Source organism: Chroicocephalus ridibundus, unplaced genomic scaffold (assembly GCF_963924245.1).
Source record: "Chroicocephalus ridibundus unplaced genomic scaffold, bChrRid1.1 SCAFFOLD_219, whole genome shotgun sequence".
NCBI classification, from domain to species: domain Eukaryota; kingdom Metazoa; phylum Chordata; class Aves; order Charadriiformes; family Laridae; genus Chroicocephalus; species Chroicocephalus ridibundus.
Genome location: NW_026961300.1, coordinates 56,240 through 78,144, shown reverse-complemented (window position 1 = coordinate 78,144; position 21,905 = coordinate 56,240). Strand labels below are relative to the sequence as shown.

The window sequence follows — 21,905 nt, the reverse complement described above, 5'->3', positions numbered from 1 at the left end:
GGTGCTGATCAGTTACAACTAGGAAACATAAGGATGTTTCCATCCACAGAAACCCTGTAAATGATGAGGAAAAACAGGAAAAGGAAACCCGTTATTCAGCAAGGTACTCAAATGCAAGGATACTCAAATATCAAGACTCCATGATATTAGGTTGATTTCTGCACTCTGTTTCTGGTAGCAGCATTATCTAGTCAGCAAGGATGAACCAGAAATACTTTCAGTTATCACCAAACATCTTTGCTTTTATTCTTGAACACAGAAATTCTTGATTCCCTTGTGGTGTTTTTGCCTATCGGCTGAATCAGGAGTTCAGATGTGAAATGTGCATTGAGAGGGATGGAAGGAGAGAATCAGAGAATCACAGAATTGTAGGGGTTCAAAGGGACCTAGAGGTGAACGAGGTTCACCTAGAAGGGACAAGCAGGTTCACCTAGAGCAGGCTGGACAAGAATGCCTCCAGAGGCAGAGACTCCACAACCTCTCTGGGCAGCTTGTTACAGTGCTCTGTTACCCACAAAGTAAAGAAGTTTTTCCTCATGTTTAGGTGAAATTTCCTGTGTTTTAGCTTGTGTCCATTGCCCCGTGTCCTGTCACCAGGCACCACTGAGAAGAATCTGACCCCATCCACTTGATACCCACCCTTTAGGTATTTATAAGGATTAATGAGACCCCCTCTCAGTCTTCTCTTCTCCAGGCTAAACAGACCCAGGTCTCTCAGCCTTTCCTCATAAGAGAGGTGCTCCATTCCCTTGATCATCTTCATAACCCTCTGCTGGACTCTTTCCAGTAGTTTCCTGGCTTTCTTGAACCAGGGAGCCCAGAAATGGACACAGTACTCCAGATGTGGCCTCACCACGGCAGAGTAGAGGGGGAGGATGACCTCCCTCGACCTGCTGGCCACACTCTCCTTGATGCACCTGAGGATGCCATTGGCTTTTTTTGTCCACAAGGGCACATTGCTGGCTCATGGTCATCCTGTTGTCCACCAGGACTCCCAGGTCTCCTTCCACCGAGCTGCTCTCCAGCAGGTCAGCCCCTAACTGGTGTGTGGGGTTATTCCCCCGCGGGTGCAGCACCCTACACTTGCCCTCGTTGAATTTCATAAGGTTTCTCTCCGCCCAACTCTCCAGCCTGTCTAGGTCTCACTGAATGGCAGCACAGCCTTCTGCTGTGTCAGCCACCCCTCCCAGCTTTGTGTCATCAGCAAACTTGCTGAGGGTGCTCTCTATCCCTTCATCCAGGTCATTGATGAATATATTGAACAAGACAGGGCCCAGTACTGACCCCTGGGGAACGCTGCTAGTTACAGGCCTCCAACTAGAGTCTGCACCACTGATCACAACCCTCCGAGCTCTGCCATTCAGCCAGTAAAGCATTCAGCCAGAAGCAAGAAAGATTCCTCAGTAGCTCAACTACTTCTGCTTTTATTGAAGATGCGTCTGCTTCTATGATGAGGACTGCTGAGCTGCAGCCAGAGTCTTTCAGAAACAAAGGGTTTTACAGGGAAGCCCAAGAAATCTCTGCTGAATGTCAAGAAGAGCACCAGCTGTCAAAGGACTGCAGGGTGATTCCTTAAATAAATGCCAGGCAATTACCTCAAATCAACTCTGTCTTCCCTGCACACTTACATTTTTTTATTTCTTTATGATGTAAGAACACACCGTATACTTGGCAATTGCATGCTCAAGTAGCTTTTAGTTATTTTTCCTCAAAGTCCAAGTGACTTTCCAGTGACATGAGATACCTCTTGTATCGTTCGTATCTCCCCTGATACCATTGCTGCCCTAGCCCGGAGTGGAGGCTTATTTTCTGGTCATATTCTCTTCATCAGGATCTGGTAGCTCTGACATCCAAATTCAATGCTTTCAAATTGAGTTTGAAATTTGAAATGCATTTCAAGTGCATTCAAATTCCAATGCTTTCTACTGTTTGGAGGGAAACTGCAGATGGTGATCTTAGCACGCATATGACCACACCATTCTAATGTTGGTAGGCTGGGGAATGCTGTCTTTTTGAAATAAAAGACACACAGTAAGCTGAAGTAAAATGTAACTTTCTTGAATAAAGAAAAGTGAAACCTAGCTAACCTATGAAGTGGCAAGGGATGCATTTTTTTTTCTCTTCAAGTGTTTTCAGTATGTTACACTCACTATATGAAAATGAAAAAATGAAATTAATGAAAAAAGTACTTACTGTGAATTCCATCCCTGTTCACCATCTAAGACATGCATCTAGGCATATTTTATGTTGCTAGTTCTACGGGGGGGGAAAAAAAGAGGTTTTGTGGATTTGACTTCCAGTGTCACTTTCAGGGTGACTTATTTCTTCTTTATGAAAACATTCTCAAACGATACATACTGAGATTTTTGTCCTGAACGGAGTAGGAAAAAAATAAGGAAATTTTTCAGCAATTCTGATAACGCTACATGGTTGCAAATGAAAACACCAGTACCTACAGTCAGAATCATTGTATTTGAACTTTTTTAAGGCAAATTTCCAAATCTAAAAAGTTTGTAGAGATGGAAAATCAGATATTGATGTCCATCCTGAGGCAAGCCCTGTTTAATTTGCTTGTTAGTATCAAAGGGAGTGAGAAAGGGCAAATGAAATGCAAGCAAATAACAATAGGAGAGTTTCAGGAATATGAGCTTTGAGTTTAGTAGTAATCTTAACAAAAATAAAATAAAAATGGAGTATTACCTTTCTTACAGTGACTTGCTGAACACAACAAAAACCATTTTTACTGTAGGGGTAGTCGAACAGTGGAAGCAGGTGGCCCAAAGACGATGTGGAATTTTCATCTGTGGAGATATTCAAAACCTGACTGAACACATTCTTGGAACCTGTTCTACCTGACACTGCTTGAGCAGGGGGAGATTGGACTAGATGAACTCAAGAGTTCCCTTCCAACCTAATTGTTACATGATTCTGTGACATTTTTGGAAAATTATTTAAATGGCTAAACATAACCGAATAGGGGAAATTTACTCTAGTGTAGTTTGTCTATTGAAAAGTCCAGGCGCTACCATTCAAAGGCCAATTCTGAATTGAATGATAAGAATCTGTGCATGAAGGAGGATAAATCGTCTCCGGTGTCTGCTGGTTTTGGCTGGGGTAGAGTTAGTTTTCTTTATAGTAGCTAGTATGGGGCTATGTTTTGTTTTTTTGCTGAAAACAGTGTTGATAACACAGGGATGTTTTAGTTCTGGCTGAGCAGTACTTATACAGTGTCAAGGTCTTTTCTGCCTCTCACACCACCCCACCAGTGAGTAGGCTGGGGGGTGCACAAGAAGCTGGGGGGGACACAGCTGGGACAGCTGACCCCAACTGAACAAAGGTATATTCCATACCATATGATGTCATGGTCAGCGTATAAAGCTGGGTAAGAAGAAGGAAGGGGGGGGGGACACGTCTAGGTGATGGTGTTTGACTTCCCGAGGAACAATTATGTGTGATGGAGCACTGCTTTCCTTGGGATGGCTGAACAACTGCCTGCCAATGGGAAGCAGTGACTGAATTCCGTGGTGTGTTTTGCTTGCGTGCACAGCTTTTGCTTTACATATTAAACTGTTTTTATCTCAATCCACGGGCTTTCTCACTTTTGTACTTCTGATTCTCTCTCCCATTCTACTGCAGGGGGAAGTGAGTTACTGGCTGTGTGGTGCTTAGTTGCTGGCTGGGGTTAAACGATGACACAGTGATGCTGTCTTAGTGAGGAAGATAAATCTAGTTTGCTGAATGTCAGACTCTCGCCAAGGTTGGAGTGAAGTCATTGTAGTAATTCTCCCTAAGTTCCTACAGTTTTCATTTGTATGACATTGTCTCTGTCCTCCTGATCCCTTCTACATGCTGACCCAAGGAACAGAACTTCTGTGACAGAATTCAGTCCACTGGGATTTTAACCAGACGGCACTCTGTATTGCTCTTGCTTTTTTGACTTGTAGTCATTTCTGGGAACACTCTTCTCCCTCTTGCCATATATGCTGACTAAAGCCTCCACAACCCCATTTATTTTTTCTTGAGTAGTCTTTCCTTCTGTGAGACCTGCTATACAGACAGTACTGTTCCTTGGATGCTAACCAATTTCCTCACAGAGGAGAAGCCTCTCTTTCAGGGACTATACTGCACAGTTATATGTTTGTCTCCTTGGGAGGAACTGAATGTCTTCGATTAGTCATGATGCTGTGTGATTGCTATTTAGCTATCTGTAAACCTCTTCATTATACAGCTATAATGAACCGGAATATTTTTTCAGCGCTCAAAGCTCTTTTCTGAATTACTGCCTTTGCAGTCACCCTGGTGATCATTGTATTGAAGCTGAATTTGATTTTTGGTGGCCAAAATGGGGCTGCAGAAAACCATTTGTACTAGTTCATATCCCCTCACTGTGGTCACTACTTTTTATGGGATTCTTGCTATCATGTGTGTATTACTACCTACCAGTATTTCCCTATATCTGAATTAAGCGTTCTCCACCTGCTATAAAACTGTGATCCTAATCCCCTTATATACAGCTTGAGAAATAAGGAGGTCCAGGAAGCCATCAAAAGGTTGTGGGGTAGAAAATCAACTTTGTGTTAATATTTTGGGGGATTTCTGGGATACTGTAACCATCCATGCATATGGGGTAAGTTTGATCTAATCTTAAGTGTGAGATTCAACTTCCCAAACAATCAGTATAAAAAGTGTAGATGTAGAAAAGTAACCACTGTTAAAATATGATGATTTTTTTTTTTCTTAGGGTTTGACCTTGGCTAGCTGCCAGATGCCCATACAGCTATTCTCTCATTCGTCTTTCTCAATAAGACAGCAGGAGAAAAATAAGATGAACTAATGCGGGTCAAGAAAAAGACAGGCAGATTGCTTGGCAATTACCATCACAGGCAAAACAGACTTGTCTTGGGCAAGATTAATATAATTTATTGACAATTAAAAATAGAATAGGATGCTGAGAAACAAAACCAAAAACATAACCACTCTTCCCCCCTGTCCCCATATTCCCAGGTTCAGTTTCACTCCTTAGCTCCTGCCTTCTCCTCTACCCCATGCCCCTGCCATCTGTACAGGGGGGATGGAACACAGGGAGCTGTGATCAACACATAGCATTTTCTCTTTGATGCGCTTTCCTCCTTACACGTTTCTTCTGCTCCAGCATGGGTCCTCTCCATGGTCTGCAAGTCCTTTAGTAAACATCCATCTGCATGGGGCCCTCCATGGGCTGCAGCATGAATATCTGCTCTACCATGGACTTTAGGGAAATGCCTCCTCCTTCCCCTCTTATCTTGGTGTTTGCACTGCTATTCTCATTTTTTTCCCCCCCCTCCTTCTCTGGCTGTGTGGCATTTTTTATCTTTTTTTAAATATGCTTTTATAGGGACGCCACCAGCTTTGCTGATTGGCTCATCTTTGGCCAGCAGTGGGTCTGTTTTGGAATGCTCTGTGACTGGCATGGGGCAGCGTTTTACCACAGAGGTCACCCCTGCAAACCCACTGCTACTGAAACCTTGCCATGTAAACCAAATACACTTGAAAATCCTAGAACAACCATATATAGGCAACTGAATCCCATGACACATGGTATTCCATTCACTCTCCACCTGCCACCTCAGAAAATCAGTCCTTTATATCCTGGCTCCTATCTGGCAGGTGTTTCAGATACCTCAGAACAGCAGAAATGGCACTGGGCACCTACGGTAGGCCCTACAGTGATACGGTGAAATCCACCCCTATATTTGACCCCTTTAAAAATAAACAAAACAAAACAAAACAAAATCCTCTAGCTTGTGGGGATGAGTGAATATGCAAAACCAAATAATATTGATCTTACATTTCTATAAAAGGCAGAAAAAAAGTACATACATAGACAGATAGATAGATAGCTTGATTCATGTAGAAGGTGTTTTTCTGTTGTATCTGAGCACAACTTTTCTCCCTGCGATCTGGTATTTTCAGCAGATGACTGTGTGGGTAAACCTCAGAGAAAAGCAGAATGTGGAAAAATGAAGCAAAGTTTAGTGTATGTATTTAGGGTTATTTTTCAGAGCCCAGTGGAAACTCGCATATTATGGTGGAGAGCATATGTGTGAACAAGTCAGCTGCAGTGGGTTGGCCCCATGCAGCATCTGAGCACCCACGCAGCCATTCACTCAGTCACTCCCACAAGGGCATGATGTTAATGCTACAGAATATCCCTTGGGCTAGTTTGGGTCAGCTGTTCTGGCTGTGTTCCTACACAGCTTGTTGCCCGCCTGCAGTAACAGGGTAAGTTCGAATCCTGAAGATGGTGGGCTCCACAAAGCAGCCTAGCAGGGAATTTGCTGCCTCCAGACATGCATCCAGCTGAACCTCTGTAAGCAGAGAGGAAAAGTAGAGGGTGACAACAACTCAGTGAGGAAAGGCTGTGTATTGACAAATAGCCATGCAAGAGCACTGGGAAAGAAGGACATGGGTCAACAGCTGTCAGCTGTAGATTTGGTGGGGAAGGCCCAAAGCGTGACTCCTCCCAATAAAATCTTCTTACCAGCTTGGTCCCGCAGCCAGCTACGCGCTTTGGTCTCCAGAATCTCTGACCAAGACACTTTCCATTTATACTGATGCAACCAGACTAAAGCCAAAACTGTTGCCCAGACAGTTGGCTGCACATCCTGTGGGGGAAACCAGAACAATCAGGTGGAAGAAAGAAAAAGAAAGATCAAACCTAAACCAGCACATTTAAAAAGTAAGACCTCCACATGTACACAGAAAATCCCTAAGCTTCTGAAATCCTCACAGGGAAAGTTCCCAGGTGTCTCTGCGGATTCTGCCCCACAGCCCCCATACCCCGCTTCCACAAGCAAAGAGGCTCTATATCCCAACTGCTTTGATCTCTTCCTCTCAGTTCAGCTTAGACTGGAAACTTGGAGCAGAGGAAGGTTCAGCTCATGACAGTGCCTCACTCCTGCCCTTGATCTGCTTACCGCACTGGGCCTTTGTAGCTCAACATCAGCCTTGCTGAGTCCCAGGGCAGAGGCCAGAGCTGTGGTGAGGGCCCAGGAGCCATTTGCTTTCTGGAGTGCCACCACTACCCTAAGCCTAGAGAAGTCGCACAGTCTTGTTGACAGTGGTGAGATTGTCCAGTCCCAACTCATTTTAAATGCTGTTGGTTCTTCCATTGGCGGCTCTTCAGGAGGAGGCTTCTGGTCTGGAAGACAAAAACTTCCACGTAGCTCATATGAGACAGGCAACAGCTCATAACCTTAAATTCTGCCTTCTCCAGATACACTTAATAGATATACGCCATCGTCTCTGTGCTTTCCCAATCTTTTCTAGTCCTCCACAAGCATCCCTCCCAGAGCATCCACAGATTTTCCCAGTCCTTCATAAGCATACTAAAAATCTGCCCTATAAGCTCTAGTTCACTCAGCATAATTCCCTCTGAACACCCTTAATTCCTCCCATGAGCATCACTAATGTTACTCCTTCCCCCATGCAGTGCTACAGGCTTGGGGAAGAGTGGCTGGAAAGCTGCCCGGTGGAAAAGGACCTGGGGGTGTTGGTCGACTGCCGACTGAGTATGAGCCAGCAGTGTGCCCAGGTGGACAAGAATGCTAACAGCATCCAGGCCTGTATCAGGAACAGTGTGGTGAGTAGGATCATCCCCCTGTACTCGGCACCAGAGAGGCCACACCTTGAATACTGTGTTCAGTTTCAGGACCCTCAGTACAATAAAGACACTGAGGTGCTGGAGCGGAGCATGTCCAGAGGAGGGCAACAAAGCTGGTGAGGGGTCTGGAGCACAAGCCTTATGAGGAGCGGCTGTGGGAACTAGGGTTGTTTAGTCTGGAGAAAAGGAGGCTGACGGGGAGACCTTGTCGCTCTCTGTAACTACCTGAACCATAGAATCATAGAATGGTTTAGGTTGGAAGGGACCTTAAAGATCACCCAGTTCTAACCCCCTTGCCATGGGCAGGGACACCTCCCACTAGAGGTCCCGTCCAGCCTGGCCTTGAACATTTCCAGGGATCAGACCTCCACAACTTCTCTGGGCAACCTGTGCCAGTATCTCGTCACCCTCATAGTGAAAAATTTCTTCCTGATATCTAATCTAAATCTACCCTCTTCCAATTTGAAGCCATTACCCCTCGTCTTATCACTACATACCCTTGTAAAAAGTCCCTCTCCATCTTTCTTGTAGGCACACTTCCAATACTGGAAGGCCAGTAAAAGGTGTCCCTCGAGCCTTCTCTTCTCCAGGCTGAACAACCCCAATTCTCTCAGCCTGTCTTCATAGGAGAGGTGCCAGAGGTGCCAGGGAAGTATGAGAGGCTTCCCTGTCTTCCTGTCCCGTAAACACATCTTCTCAACCCCTTGTGCCCCCACTTTTCTTCAGATTACTGTAGCCCTTCCTCAACAAACCTGCTTTACAGTCCTCCTTGCTAGGTTTGCAAGCCTGTTTGCAAGGGCACTTTTGTTCCACGTGGTCAGACCAATCCTGTTCCTTTTCAGTAACACTTGTTCCTCAGAGAGGGTCCTGCAGTCATGGTAGTAAAAGTCCTGCATGTGACACCAGCTATGCATCCAATTGACCTGTAGGATGAGTCAATTTCTACCAATCCTTTCTCTTTCACTGGAAGAACTGAAGAACACCATGTGGGCTCCCATGCCCTTCACCCTCTCCCACAGGGTTCCATAATTGCACATGATATGCTCCAGGTTATCCCTGTTAGTGCCATTGCTGTCCACAGAGAAGAGCAGCAATGGGTAATAGCCTTGGCAGTCTCTGCAGATTCTTCAGTCCTGGCCTCTGATGAGCATCCGGAAGTGTGAGGTTATATGTGAGATATATGTGTCCATCCCCTGCAGGAGACAATTTCCAGTAACTATGACATGCCTTTCCCCTCTGCTTGGACACTAGGTTCAGGCTCAGCTGGCTCTGGATGCCTCTCCTGACAGGCCTTGTTTGTCCTCACCAGTGCCCAGGCACTATACCTACTCTGAAGCTGTAGGTCTGCAGGTTGAGCAGAAGCCTTCCCCCTACTGTCAGAAGCCACAAGGTACCTTTCCCTCTTTTCACTACATCCTCCAGATCTTCCATCCTCCTTGCTTCACATAACTCAGGCTTTTTTCTCTGCAGACTTTCCATAAAAAACAGGACAATCTCCTCTTCATTCACCCTGACAGTGTGCAGTGTGCTTACTTCTTCCTTCTAGCTCCTCCAGTTAGCAAGTCCGAGCCTTGACCACAACATACCTCCAATAGAGGAGGGCACTTCTGCCCCAGCCCCAGGGTGAAACACCAGCTTCTTCTCTCTTCAGTTCAGGACCTAGGCAGCACTATCTTACTTTTATGGTCTGTCTGGCCTGAGGCTTCCAATGTACCAAGGGTAAATGCACCAGTTAGTGCTGGAGAGGGTGTTGTGTCGCATGCTGCACAAGCTTCACTCAGCCCCACACAGGATTGAACAGCTGATGGACCCCTCTGCATCCCTGCTGCACTAACTGCTGAGACAACTGCTATGTCTCTGTTAACTAGCTGTAAGTTCTTGCCTACCTGATATATTGCAACACCAGCTGAAAAAGTGCTTGACACCTTCTCCCACTGTGAGAAGTTTCTTGAAAACAGTAAGCAGACACACTCCCTGATGTGGAAACAGTCAGCAGAAGCCGATCGTTAGAGATGACTGAAGTACAAGTCTACAGAAGCTAACACTCGTCAACAGAAATCACAAGAAGTTCCCAGCAGGTGATCCTTGGAGATCAGAAGATGAGACCTGGACAAGCAGAAGGCTGGAAGAAAAGGAAGTACGGAAACTGCTGTGCAAACGCTGCGCTAGCTGGCTCATTTTTGCTGAACTGTATGAGGATAAAGCTAAAGATTCATGCAGATATTTTGTGACGAACTTAGTGTTTGGGTATGGAGTTAAGGATAGCTGAAGACAAGAATAAGGTTACTTCAGAAAAGTAATAAGGCATTTGATTCTCAATTTCCAGCCCAGAATTGAGATGTAGGAGTTTGCTTAGTCTGTCACTCCATCTGTCCCCAGCACAATGACAATCAAGAAGTCTGGTGAGAAGATAAATGCTGAAAGGGGAGTTCAACCCTAGACCAATACATTTTGAGAATGCCTGGCTGAGAAGTTTCTCCTTACCTTTACAGGTTGCTGAAAGCTGAGTGAGTGCCTCAGTGTCCGGGGTTTTGCGATCAAGTATGTCAAGCAAGAACTGGCACTTCTGGACCATCCAAAACTTGGTGGACTTGAACAACGCAGGCCTGAAGCTACTTAACCAGAGCAGCTGGCAGGGAACCAGGTTGCAAGAGGGAGAGAAAAACATTGAGGAGTCTGGAGGCAAAGAATCTGGGGAGAGAAGCAAGGAGATGGGGGTTAGATCCAGAGGTACTAGAGATAGCCAAAAGGGTGGTCAGGTCCACACGATAGAGGGCTGCAGATGGTGAGGAGGCATCAGACCAACAAGCCCCACTTTCCCCTCCCAGTCCTGTCCCCACTGCTTCTGGCCTTACCGTGGTGCCAGGCATCCCTCTGTTTCATGCGTACTGCCACAATGGATGTGAAGGGGGACAAGACCCCCAGGCTGAGGCTGGACTTAACTGCATTGTGCCAGATATCCTTCTCTGTCCTGCTTGTCCCTTCCCAGGCCAGTTTCCACAGCAGGTGCATCATGGCCATGCGGTGCACAGGTAGCCTGCAGGGGCAGGGAGTTAGTCCTTGGCTTCACCTTGGAGAGGGGCGCAGGACACGTGGAGTAAAGAGGAGGGAGCAGCGGGGCAATGGTCACACAGGTCACCTCCCGAGGTCAGGGCAGAGGGGACAGCAGGGGAGCACTGAATGCCCAGATCCTCTTCCCACCTCAGGCTACAGCAGGAAGGATGCAAGCGGGAAGGAAGAGGGACACCTGCTGTCCCTCTTCCAGAACTCATGGGCAAGTGTGTTACCCTCTCACCTGTTGTCTGCTGATGGGGACAGTGAGAATCTGAGCGTGTAATCAAAGGACTGGCTGCCCACGTGGTACTGAAGGGTCACAGCTCCCTCACCCACTTTTGGATCCTGGCGACACAGGGGAAAGAGTCAGACAGAAATATTCATCTGCAAGGCACAGGCAGCCTGGCTACCTAGGTAGCCTGATCTATTAATGTAGTAGATGTCCATGGTTGGAGCAGCAGCAGTGGTGTCTCTGAGGGAAAGAAGGGGGGTCAGAAGAGCCCTATCATGGTGTCTCTCAGGTATAGTGGAGGTGAACGACTCTGAGTGCTGGGAAGATGAAGCAGGCAGTGGGTCCTTTACTTTCCAGAAAGCCCTGCCCCAGTGCATATCGTTCCTGGATCAATCTCACCTGTGTTTGCCCATGGATCTGGGCATAGATGGAGCTCTTATGTCCCTGGAAGATCATGTCAGGAGCTTTTCTGATCATTGACACCTCCAGGCCAGGTGGAAGTTCCCAGTGTAGTGAGATCCCACTTGCCAGAGGCTGCAATGCCCTCTGTAAGCATTTCACTGCCTGGTAAGGGGAAGAAGAGAGCACAGATCACTCAGGTTCACTCCCAGTTCTGGGGCGGGGGGAGAAGTTGGAGGTGGATCTCTGAGTTTGAATGGATGGTGGTATCTAGATTGCCTTCCATGTCTAGGAGAGCCATGGGAGGTATTGAATAGAGCAGAGGGGTACCTGGGTCATTACCTCGGATGTCATGTCCATCCTAGAGTGGATGCACACACATTCACCTTTGGTCTCCAGGGCCATGGCCTGGGAAAGGTTGAAGCTGTCACATCGGTTAGTAGGAAAACAGAAACACCTGTACAGGAAAAAGGAGGACGTTAGAGATGGGACAAAGGTGAGAGGTATGAAGGACAAGAGTGGTACAAAGGACAAAATCTGGAGAGGTAAGAATACTTCTAATCACAGAATTACAGAATCACAGAATGATAGGGGTTCGAAGGGACCCCTGGATTTCATCTAGTCCAGCCCCCCTGCCACAGCAGGGTCACCTAGAGCAGGTTGCACAGGAATGTGTCCAGGCGGGTTTTGAACGTCTCCAGAGACGGAGACTCCACCACCTCTCTGGGCAGCCTGTGCCAGGCCTCTGCCACCCTCACAGCAAAGAAGTTTTTCCTCATGTTGAGATGGAACTTCCTACGTCCAAGTTTGTGCCCATTACTGCTTGTCCTGTCACTGGGCAACACTGAAAAGAGCCTGGTCCCATCCTCCTGACACCTACCCTTTCAGTATTTATAAGCATTGATAAGATCCCCCCTCAGCCTTCTTTTTTCCAGACTAAAAAGACCCAAGTCCCTCAGCCTTTCTTCATCAGAGAGGTGTTCCAGTCCCCTAATCATCTCGGTAGCCCTTTGCTGTAACCTCTCCAGCAGTTCCCTGTCCTTCTTGAAGCGGGGAGCCCAGAAATGGACACAGTAACAGTACTCCAGGTGTGGCCTCACCAGGGCAGAGTAGAGGGGGAGGATGACCTCCCTTGACCTGCTGGCCACGCTCTTTTTAATGCACCCCAGGATGCCATTGGCCTTTTTGTCCACAAGGGCACATTGCTGGCTCATGGTCATCCTGTTGTCCACCAGGACTCCCAGGTCTCTTTCCACCGAGCTGCTCTCCAGCAGGTCAGCCCCAGCCTGTACCGGTAATAGTACATAACAGAAATGGAATTGACTCGGAGTTTCCCCATTCACTTCGGGGTGAGAAACATTACCTGCTGGTCAGGGAGATCATGGGAATGTGTTTTGGGCCCAAAGAGAATGTTAAGGTATTGCAGGCTGAGAGGGAAGAGGAAAAGTGGTGAGAAGAGCAGGGAAAGTTTGGGACAGGAGACTCACTAGATGAAAAGTACAGGCATTCTTTGTGAGGTAAGGAAAACATGTGGGGGTGTCCTTGCTGAAGTTCCACCAAGGTAAAGAGAATATCTGTGGCAAGCTAGGATCTGAGAGAACGTTTGAAGCACTCTGACAGTCAAGGGGAGGGGAAGGTTGTGAATTAGTATGTTAAGGGACAGGAACAGGGCTCCCCCATTACCGGTGGTGGTCCCGGTAACGGTAGACCTCAGCCATGACAGCTTCCTCTTCACTGGAGATCTTCCTTTGAATGAAGATGAAAAGCTGAGGGAGAGAGGAGGGGAAACAAAGATTGACAGGGCTGGGCACCCCCGTAGAGGAAAAACGCCCTTCTAAAATGCAGGAAGCCTTCCCAGTTTGCTCCCTTACCCTCTCACACCCACTGGCCTTGAAGCAGGAAAAGAGATTGTTTGTCTCCTTTCATTAACACCAGGCCACCTCTTTGCACAAAGGGGCACCCCACAAGGAAAATCCACCTTCCTCAAGTGCAGGCAAATTCCACAGAAGCCCTCCCACACTGCCCACACCAAAGATGGTGTCACTTTCTGCCATGAGGACACCCCCCCGCCATGCCAACTCCCAGTGCAAACAGCAGCAGACTATCTCACCCTGAGCCCTGACGTCTACCTTTACCCCATTGTTTACACTCATTCCCCTCCCCATAACCACTTGGCCCCTGATACCTGGCGGGCGTGCCCATGAAGGAGAGGAGTGCTGTAGATAAACCTTAGAAGGCCCAACAGGTCACAGCCCCCCAGATCAGGGCAGATGGAGGAGATGCGCCCCACTGCATTGTCCATGCTTTCCTGCGTGTATTCCACACTCTGCCTGTGGGATGGCACCTGGAGTGTCAGAGGGGAGAGAACCTGGCCCACAGCTACCCTCACATGGCCACTCCCTAGAAAAGCCCTACCTCATTACCAGTGCTACAGAAGCACCCTGAAAAGAGGACTTACCCCCTCACTGCTCCCAACATATCCTGCCCCATAACTACCCTCTAGCAAGAGCTTGTCCCATAGTTTCACTTCGAAAAGTCATACTGTACTTACCCCTTGGCCCTGCCCCATCATCACCCGCAACTCACAGATAGAAGGCTTTGAAAGTGGCCCCAAAACTGTAGATGTTGAAGTAACAGCCCAGAGGCAAACTCTTGAGGAGGAAGAGCAGGGTGTTCTGGAGACAGACGGAGGGATGAGCAGAGCTCAGATGGGGAAACTTGGCAGAACATCTGGCTACGTGAAGTAGCTTGCCTCTAACCCCACCAGCTGGGCATGACCAGCGTGGAAAATTCTCCCTGATGACCTCCTCCGGTGGTACCTGTGCATCCTGGAAGAGGCTGCAGTCCATGAGAAAGAGAAATTCCCCCAGATGGCCTGGACTGGGCTCGACCTCAGGAATACTGGGCATCAGTGTCACCATCACCACAGGGTCTCCCAGCAGAGAGCCTGGAGTGTGTGGGGGGAAACAAGGAGGACTTTTAGGTTGGAGTCTTCTTCTCTGTCTCTTTGCTTTTGTCCTCCACATAGCCCTCAGCTTTGACCTATTGCCTGAAAAGCCCCTCAGAGACTCCCAGGCTCCCTGACAGCCTCTCTCTAATGCTCACTTCCACCCTCCTCACTCACCAGGTGGGGCTTTGGGATCTCTCCTCTCCACCACTGCGCTGAGTGTGTGAGACCCTCTGTAATACACCAGCACGTTCAGATCAGCCTGCATCCAGGGTGGACATTTCAAGGATACCTGAGGACAAGCAGGGTGTGGAGAGGAAAGAGAAACAAATAAAAGGACTGAGGAGTCCTAAGGAACATCAGCAGGTTGCAGACCCTTCCATCCTCTTCCCCTTTGATATTCTAGCATCTGGCAGGGCCGTACCACAGCAGATGTTTGATCTGGAGTCATGTATTGCAGAGGAGTGTAGCTGCTGTTAATGGCTATATGGGACACACCACGGGCTGAATTCAGACAGATGCTGAAGTGCAGGTTTTCAGATTCTGTCTCCTCCTCAGAAGAATGCCATCCTGCAGAAAGAAAGAGGTGTGAGAAGATGAAAGAAGAGACCCTAGGGCAGCAGACAGCTATGGTGGAGCACAGTTTGTCATTGGTAGGGGGAAAATGCAGCTTCTGAGATGTCCCTCACTGTGGTGCTTAGTTGGGGGGTGGTGGTGGTGAATCTGTAGACACTGGTTTGTATAGGTATCTGTGGGGATCTCTTCCTGTGGGATACATGGGGAGACCTGTGGAGTTCCTGACTATGAAGTGCAAGGCGGAATATTCAGATTTTCTCACTGAGGCACGTGTGCAGATATAGGGGTCCCCTCCAGGAGGGGTGCTGGGCAGTGATGTGTTCCTCCTTAGGGGATGCACCTGGGTGATCACTCACTAATGTAGTTTGTCCGGGGGAAGAGCTCGTGTGGCCAGCAAAACTGAGCAGCTCCATCAGGCTGCATTGGCAGCTCCTGGACATAGCACAGGCTGATGGTCACTTCGCTGTTAGGAGGCAGGGTCCCCAAGAAACAAGCGAACACAGGACCCCAAAGATCCCACTGGTTCTGCAGGTATCCTAAATTCTCCATGCCTGAAGTGGCTTTGCACAGCTGCTGGGCCTGCCACAGAGGGAGAAAATTGTGTCACAGGCCTCCACAGGATTCCATTCTCTCACCTCCACCCTTCATCCCAATCTGCTGACCCCCTCTCACCACAGTCCCAATACCTCCTCCTTCTCCCAGAGCATTGCTTCAATGCGAGTGTCCCCCATGGTAGCGTAGAAGGTGTGTACAACAGTATCAGAGTCCACAGGAAATACGAACATGGTCTCCTTAGGGACTTGGTGCGTATTGCGGAAAAACAGCTCAGACACCACATCAGCCACAAAGTCCTGGATGGTTACATTTACTGTCACACTTTCCAGCTCCATTTCAGAATAGGAAGAAAAGAACCATATTCCCCTCTGGAATAAGCCTGAGGAAGACACAACAGCTGTCAGATTCCCTGGTTGCACGTAGGAAACTTTAAATTTGAGGTGTCTGCTTGTAATGGGAAAAAATTTCGTGTCCAAACCTGCCACAGAAATGCCAGTTGCAGAAGCTGACAAATAGTAATAAAAAGTCCCTGAGGCTGTCAACGTGTTTCCCATCTTTCTAAGCCCCTTTCTGTCCAACACACAACAACTGTGCCCTCAGATCACCTAAATGCGTTGTGCTTCATCTTAGTTCAGGCCTTCCATGGCATTGAGAGGAGTCTGTCTGTCCCCCAGCACATAGAGTGTGACAGTCCCACAATAGAGCTTCATGCAAACTGCAGGAGGTTCCCTGCAGCTCCTCAAACCTTCAGACCATATCTCAGAGATAGGAGCAGGTGCTGTCACCTGCTTTGAGACTAATGCTCCAAAGAGATTATCTTGATTTTCAACTTAAGTAGATATACTACTCATTTTGGACTACTGGAAGGGAAGGGGGGACCATACCAAGGGCACTTAGCATGGCATCAGAGGTACAGTCACAGGAAGTTACTTCATCTCCTTTTCATTGTCAGCAGTGGAGATGTTTCTTGACGACCTCGCTTCCTCACCTGTCATACCTGTAGCATATGTTTTATTTGAGGCCAACAATATGCACATGCAAATTTGATGATCTGTCTTCCTGTTATGACAGCAGCCCATGGAAAGGCAACCTTCTCCATACCTTTGCACGCAGTTTGAGATGAAGAGCATCTCGTATTAGGGCAAGGTTTGGCATCAGTGGTGTGTCAAACCTGATGGCAAAATGCGTTGGAGTAGTGTCTTAGTCAAGAATGGCATAACATTGTAGTAGGAACAGAGGGACAGTTAGCAAAGGAAGGTATAAGACCTTCACAGGAGTTGTTGTAATGTCTTGGAAGGGGATGGTATACAGAAGATGGTAGAGTTCACCTGGAGGGAACAATGCAACTCACCAATCAAGTGATGTACCTAGGTATCACAACACAATTCAGTAGTGGATGATTTAGCACCACAGTAGAGGTGATGCAATATCCTAGCACTGAGGAGTGTTGCCCCCCCATCCCATAGTGCCAGACGTCTCTTCTGCATCATCCCCTCACTTTGTGATGGTTTCCCTGGAAAGCCTTCAGCACTTACAAAATCACACTTACAAAAACATCTTTTACTATGTCATCCAGAAAAAGTGAAGGCTGACTACAGGCCCTGCTCCTGAGTTCCCAGTACATGGTGAGGTATGCCTCCTTGTCAATGACCCAAGAAATCAGTTGCTTCCCACATTGCTCTCCCAGATAAAATCTTCCCCACTGCTCACAGATGCCACCTTTATGGCCCCAACTCACCTCTATACATATACCTTTTGCTCAGGATGCCACTTTTCCTCATCTTAACTCTTTAGTTGAAGACAGCTTCTGTGTGGGAAAGAGCATGAAGTGAGCTATGAGGACCTTGTGGGAAAAAAAAAGGGCACCTCCATCTTGCCTTGCTCCAAGGTACGGAGCTACCCCCGCATACATGGGACAAGATGACTCTTTGCTTCTTCACATCCCACCTCAGGATCCTTTTTGCCCCTCTGTCACCAACCTGGTAGCAGATTAGTAGGAGACAGGCGTCGGATGGGAATTGCAGGTGTCAAAAATGCCTATCGGTTCAGTGGGGTGGCGGTACTTAAATCAGATTGGAGCACAGGGAAGGTGGGCGCAACGATGTGTCAAAGTCTGAGACACAAGGCACGGGATGCGTTTGGGCCTGAGTGATAATTGCACCTGGAAGACACCAGTACCAATGATGACAGAGGAAGAAATAGGCAGAGAAGCAGAAAGATAGAGCAGGCGAAGAACGGTCTGGGAGGATGAGTGGAAGAATGCACGAATTCGTATGAGGAGAGTGGCATAGTTGGATAGTTGGAGGGGGCTATATTTAGTGGCAGTAAGAGTCAATGGCAGAAAACAGTGAACGTATGGGGAATTGGGGAGGGGAATGGATGAATGAATTTGTAGTTGGGATGCATGGATGCACATCCAAGGAAGAGGGGGGCAGGAAGTTGTTGGAGGAATTGATGAGCAAATGCAGTTGTGTGGAATGTGAGGGAGTGGGTGATAAAAAGGTGCCCGGTTTGTGACTAATCTGTCAATTAGGCAGATAAAGAGAGGCGTCTAAAGCCACAAGCCTTTCTACAGGTCAGTGGTCTGGAAGTCTCCCAGTACTGAATAAAGCTTTAACTCCACTGTCAAAACATTGGACAGGAGGGCCATTTGCAGTGAGGAGCCCTAGAACAGCTGAGTGTTTCTTGCAAAGGTGGGGAAATCCTATCTAGCTGTCTCCCATAGGTCCTGTGCTATGTATATTGGCATCACGTGTCTATCTTGGAAATGACAGGACATCTAAAATTATACTAGACACTCGTGTTTCAACAACTAAATCTCATCCCTAAATTTAAATAAGAGCAAGAGCCTCTTCTGCTTATCACAAGAGTAGGATTCACTTCAAGATTATTATATAGAAATGTAGGTATTTAAAACGAGATATATTCAGATTAGGTTCTAAACCAATGCAAGGCTTTTGCCAGAGGGCACAAAAAGAGGGGGTGAGAATGGGGCACAGGAATGAATGAGGAGTGAGGGGAATGTGAAGGGAGGTAGAATGAGGCAGGGAAGGAGGGATGTGCATTCTGTGCTATAGTGATCCTGATGGGGACACCATTGTACATTAAGGACTTGGTGGTCCACATAGCAGTTAACCCAAGGAGGCACAGGACAGGACTGTGCCATGCTGCACATTCAGCTTGGCCTTCAGACCTGTGCTGGGCTGCACAAATCCCATGGCTGCAGGATAACTTCAGCCATCTCACTGTAAGAGCCAGCTCTGGAACATGCGCATTGTAATATGCTGTGTACTGACCGGAGGCCCATTTGATGCTGCACAACCCGGGTTCCCAGCGTCTGAGGGGACGTAAGATTATCTATACTGTCTTTATCATGTCGGCTCTAAGAAATGTATTTCAAATGATACTTTGCAGAATTTGTGTGTCTTTCTTACTGGGATCATAGTGAACAAGCACCTGGCTCCTGGGGCAAAACATTTTGCACAGACAGAAAGTCCCAGTGAAAAATACTTTTCTGGAAACGGGATAATTAGGAAGATACAGACTGAGAGCCTGGCTGGTCCCTGCACAGGGCCATGGGGGGCAGTCACAAGAAACTTGGCCCAGATGGTTTTCCTGGTGAGTTGGGAATGTGAGGAGGGATTATCTGGATGTCCCAGGCCGGCTGAAGTATTAATGCAGACCAAGAAACACAGTGTAGGGCAAGCAAAAGGCAAGAAAAACGTGTGGTGTGTTCAGTTGTTGGTAATGTGCTCAGCGCTGTCACGGGGATGCTTGGAGCCAAAGCAGTGGCCCTGTGGGAGCTGCAGGCCCAGCAGTGTAAGAGGGGCCCAGGCAGCAAAAGGGGCAGGGGGCGCAGGGGGTGGCCAGTGCCGGGGACCGCTGAGACATGAGCCACTTGTGACGGGGTAAGGGGGATGGGAGACCTCGGGACCCCAGCAGGGTCGGGGCACAAGTGCAGCACCTGCAGCTCTGCACAGACGCCGGACACAGAGACGGCCAAGGCAGGGGCATGAAGGGAAGCACCGAGCCACAGGGCACCGGCCCTAGCTGCCACTCCCTCGGTCACAGGGAAGAGGCGCCATCCTTAACTGTGCCCCGCTCCCTGCGAACAAGCCCAGGGAAGGGGCAGGTGCTCCCCGCATGGGTGGCAGGGAGGCTGGGGACAAGGGGTGCGGGGGCACAGGCCCTTACACTCTGCTTGACCCACTGCGGAGCCGGCAGAGTACGCAGCAGGTGATGGCTCTGCAAGTACTGGGGCAGATGGAACCCAAAGTAATGGAAAGCCACCCCATTACCCCAGGATTAAAGTGATGACTGTTAAGAAAATCGGGGCTTAGGGTGGAAAAGTGTCCTTCTAACCTTGCAGCCGGGAGGATGCAATGCATGATTATGCAGTTCCCTCCCAGGCACGATAACAGAACACCCAAGGGAGCTGTGAGGAACCCTTGATGATCCTGCTTGGGGTGGGATTTCCAAGGGAATGGCTATCAGGAACGTCTCTTTAGTTCCCAGGTGAAGAATCATCTCCTGCTACCCTGACTCAGCCCAGCATTAACAGCAGTCTTTTATTCTGGGCCAGCGCTGCCCCAGGCAGACCTTCTGAGTTAATGGCCCCTTTTTCTTAACACACAGGAATCTCAAACAGCTCCACAGGAATCAAGGTAATTTTTTCGTGGAAGTTTGGGATCTGCCCAGAGCAAAAGCAGAGAGTGAGAAAAGTCAAAGGAAAAAAAAGGAATGAAGGAAAGCCAGCAGGTCCAAACCCAACACCAGGGATTTGGACTTCACTCACCACCAAACAGATGGACAGGTATAATTCTCCTCACTTTACTCATATGAAAAAACGAAGCACACACTCTCTCTCTCTGGTGCTCTCAGAGACTTCTGTCTTTAGTCATCCATCCTTCAAGCTGTACTTGGATAATCCTCCAAGTTCTGGAGGACACCTTTGTCAGAGGAATTCCTGGGCAAATAGCCCCTATTTGATGAAACCGAGAGTTGCTAAATCGATACAAAACTAAAGCTGTGGTTTTTTGTTCTTAGTAGAAATCCTGGTTTACTGACAACTGCGTTTAAGGATTCCAATAACAGAATGCTCAGACATCCCTGTTATCATTATAAAACATTATTTTCTGTCAGGGTAAGAGATTGAATTTACAGATATCATGATGGAGGATGTGCCTCATTTTGAATTTGGACCATAGCCTGCTGTCCGCGACCTTAGAGATCCCAAATGTGTAGGTACCATTTGAACTAAGTGGCCTGGCAGTTTGGGGCAGCAAACACAGACGGAGACACGGAAGCCTCCAAGCCTTTGCCAGGGTATGGCAAGCACAGACAGGCAAAAGCACACATGCACACAGAACAGGTCTGCATGCATTCCACGTGGAGGGAAGGAAGGATGGATGCACAGACAAACGCACTCACCGTGGAACCGCAGCCTGCAGCAGGAGCAATGAGCAGACACGGGAGTGGCCCCAGGACTCAAACCTGTCAGCTGCAGCAGGAAAGGATGTTCACAGGCGCTCTTGGAGGAGGAGGAGGGCTGATCATTGCGTCATTGCAGGAAGCAGCAGGGACGGGTGGGAGCTGCGGTTACAGCCGCAGTGCCTGGCCAGATTCCAGGAAAGGGAATGCTGCCAAATGCGCACTCTGGGATATGCAGTTAGGAACCAGGGATGATGCCCGCCCTGCCTGCTGGGATGAGGTAGGGGCACTGGAGATGCTGCCATCCCTGCCTGCTGGGATGGGTAGGAGGCAGTGGGCGTAGGGGTGCTCCAGGTCACTGGGCAGCTCTGGGAGGTCAGTGGAGCCCCGAAGAAAGCGGGATTGATGGGGAACCCACTTAGAGGGTACTTTTTGGGCCCAAACTGGGGACCCACGCTGGGAGGAGCAGAGGGCACTAATAGAGACAATGCTCTGGGTTGTTGACTGTCCTGGGGGCTCTGAGCTGTGGATGCTGCCTTGGAAAGGACTCTCGTGTGTGGCAGGGGCGTCTTGGGGAGAGAACTGCAGCAGTGCCGCACGGGGTGGGCAGGGGAGGGGGAGCTGCCCAGTACCACCTGCCCTGCGGGGGGGTTGGAGGCAGCTGAGGGAGGGGTGGGATCAGGGGAAGGCTCTCATGTTCCCGGTTGGGAAACACCTCCCCACCAGAAGCAGAAGTGGCTGCTGCACCAGGGAGCCATCCCATTCCTGCAGCCAAAGTGCACCCACACAAGCACTTCACCCTGCCTTCCTGACACTCTCCCCTGACTTTTCCTTTTCCAGCGGGCCTCAGCATGTCCAAGAGGATACAGGTAGGAAGGCAGTTTTGGACCAGTGAGAAAAACTTGGAAGAAGAGATGTCCATCTTGTGTCTTTATTCTAGACATTGCTGAGCTTGCTTGGAGTCATACACCTCCAGAAAAGTGAATGCGAAAGCGCCAGACATGGAAGGGGTGCTGATATGAATGAAATCTGGGGGCCTACATCAGAAGACAAGGTCCCATTTTCTTGAG

The 21,905-nt window shown here is 48.6% G+C and overlaps 1 protein-coding gene across 9 annotated transcripts; it reads right to left on the bottom strand.

The window, feature by feature from the left end:
* Positions 1-4,904: 4,904 nt before the first annotated feature.
* On the bottom strand, positions 4,905-20,983 carry LOC134509232 (von Willebrand factor A domain-containing protein 5A-like). Of its 9 annotated transcripts, XM_063321707.1 has the most exons (19): positions 20,836-20,962; positions 17,385-17,566; positions 17,144-17,212; positions 15,537-15,784; positions 15,207-15,429; positions 14,699-14,844; positions 14,452-14,566; positions 14,147-14,274; positions 13,914-14,002; positions 13,513-13,657; positions 13,011-13,093; positions 11,670-11,784; positions 11,328-11,492; positions 10,938-11,041; positions 10,498-10,679; positions 10,127-10,333; positions 6,957-7,180; positions 6,521-6,644; positions 4,905-6,347 (listed from the first exon to the last, which is right to left on the bottom strand). In XM_063321707.1, the coding sequence occupies exons 3-19, from the start codon at positions 17,184-17,186 to the stop codon at positions 6,229-6,231; spliced, it is 2,460 nt and encodes an 819-aa protein (XP_063177777.1). In that variant the 5' UTR covers positions 17,187-17,212; positions 17,385-17,566; positions 20,836-20,962; the 3' UTR covers positions 4,905-6,228. The 9 variants fall into 9 exon arrangements, 6 of the variants coding, with proteins under 6 accessions (XP_063177777.1, XP_063177776.1, XP_063177778.1 ...); XM_063321706.1 differs by lacking the exon at positions 17,385-17,566 and having other exon boundaries at positions 20,836-20,983; XM_063321708.1 differs by lacking the exon at positions 17,385-17,566 and having other exon boundaries at positions 17,158-17,212.
* Between the last annotated feature and the right edge of the window lie 922 nt (positions 20,984-21,905).

Bases quoted from the DNA above. Each gene is read 5' to 3' on its own strand.
- LOC134509232 (XM_063321706.1), bottom strand. From the start codon at position 17,186: ATGAGGAAAAGTGGCATCCTGAGCAAAAGGTATATGTATAGAG. The intron at 13,658-13,913 runs GTGAGTTGCGGG...GCCATCCCACAG, and splicing joins ACTTTCAAAGCCTTCTATCT to GCAGAGTGTGGAATACACGC. The intron at 11,785-13,010 runs GTAATGGGGGAG...TTTCCTGTACAG, and splicing joins CGTTACCGGGACCACCACCG to GTGTTTCTGTTTTCCTACTA.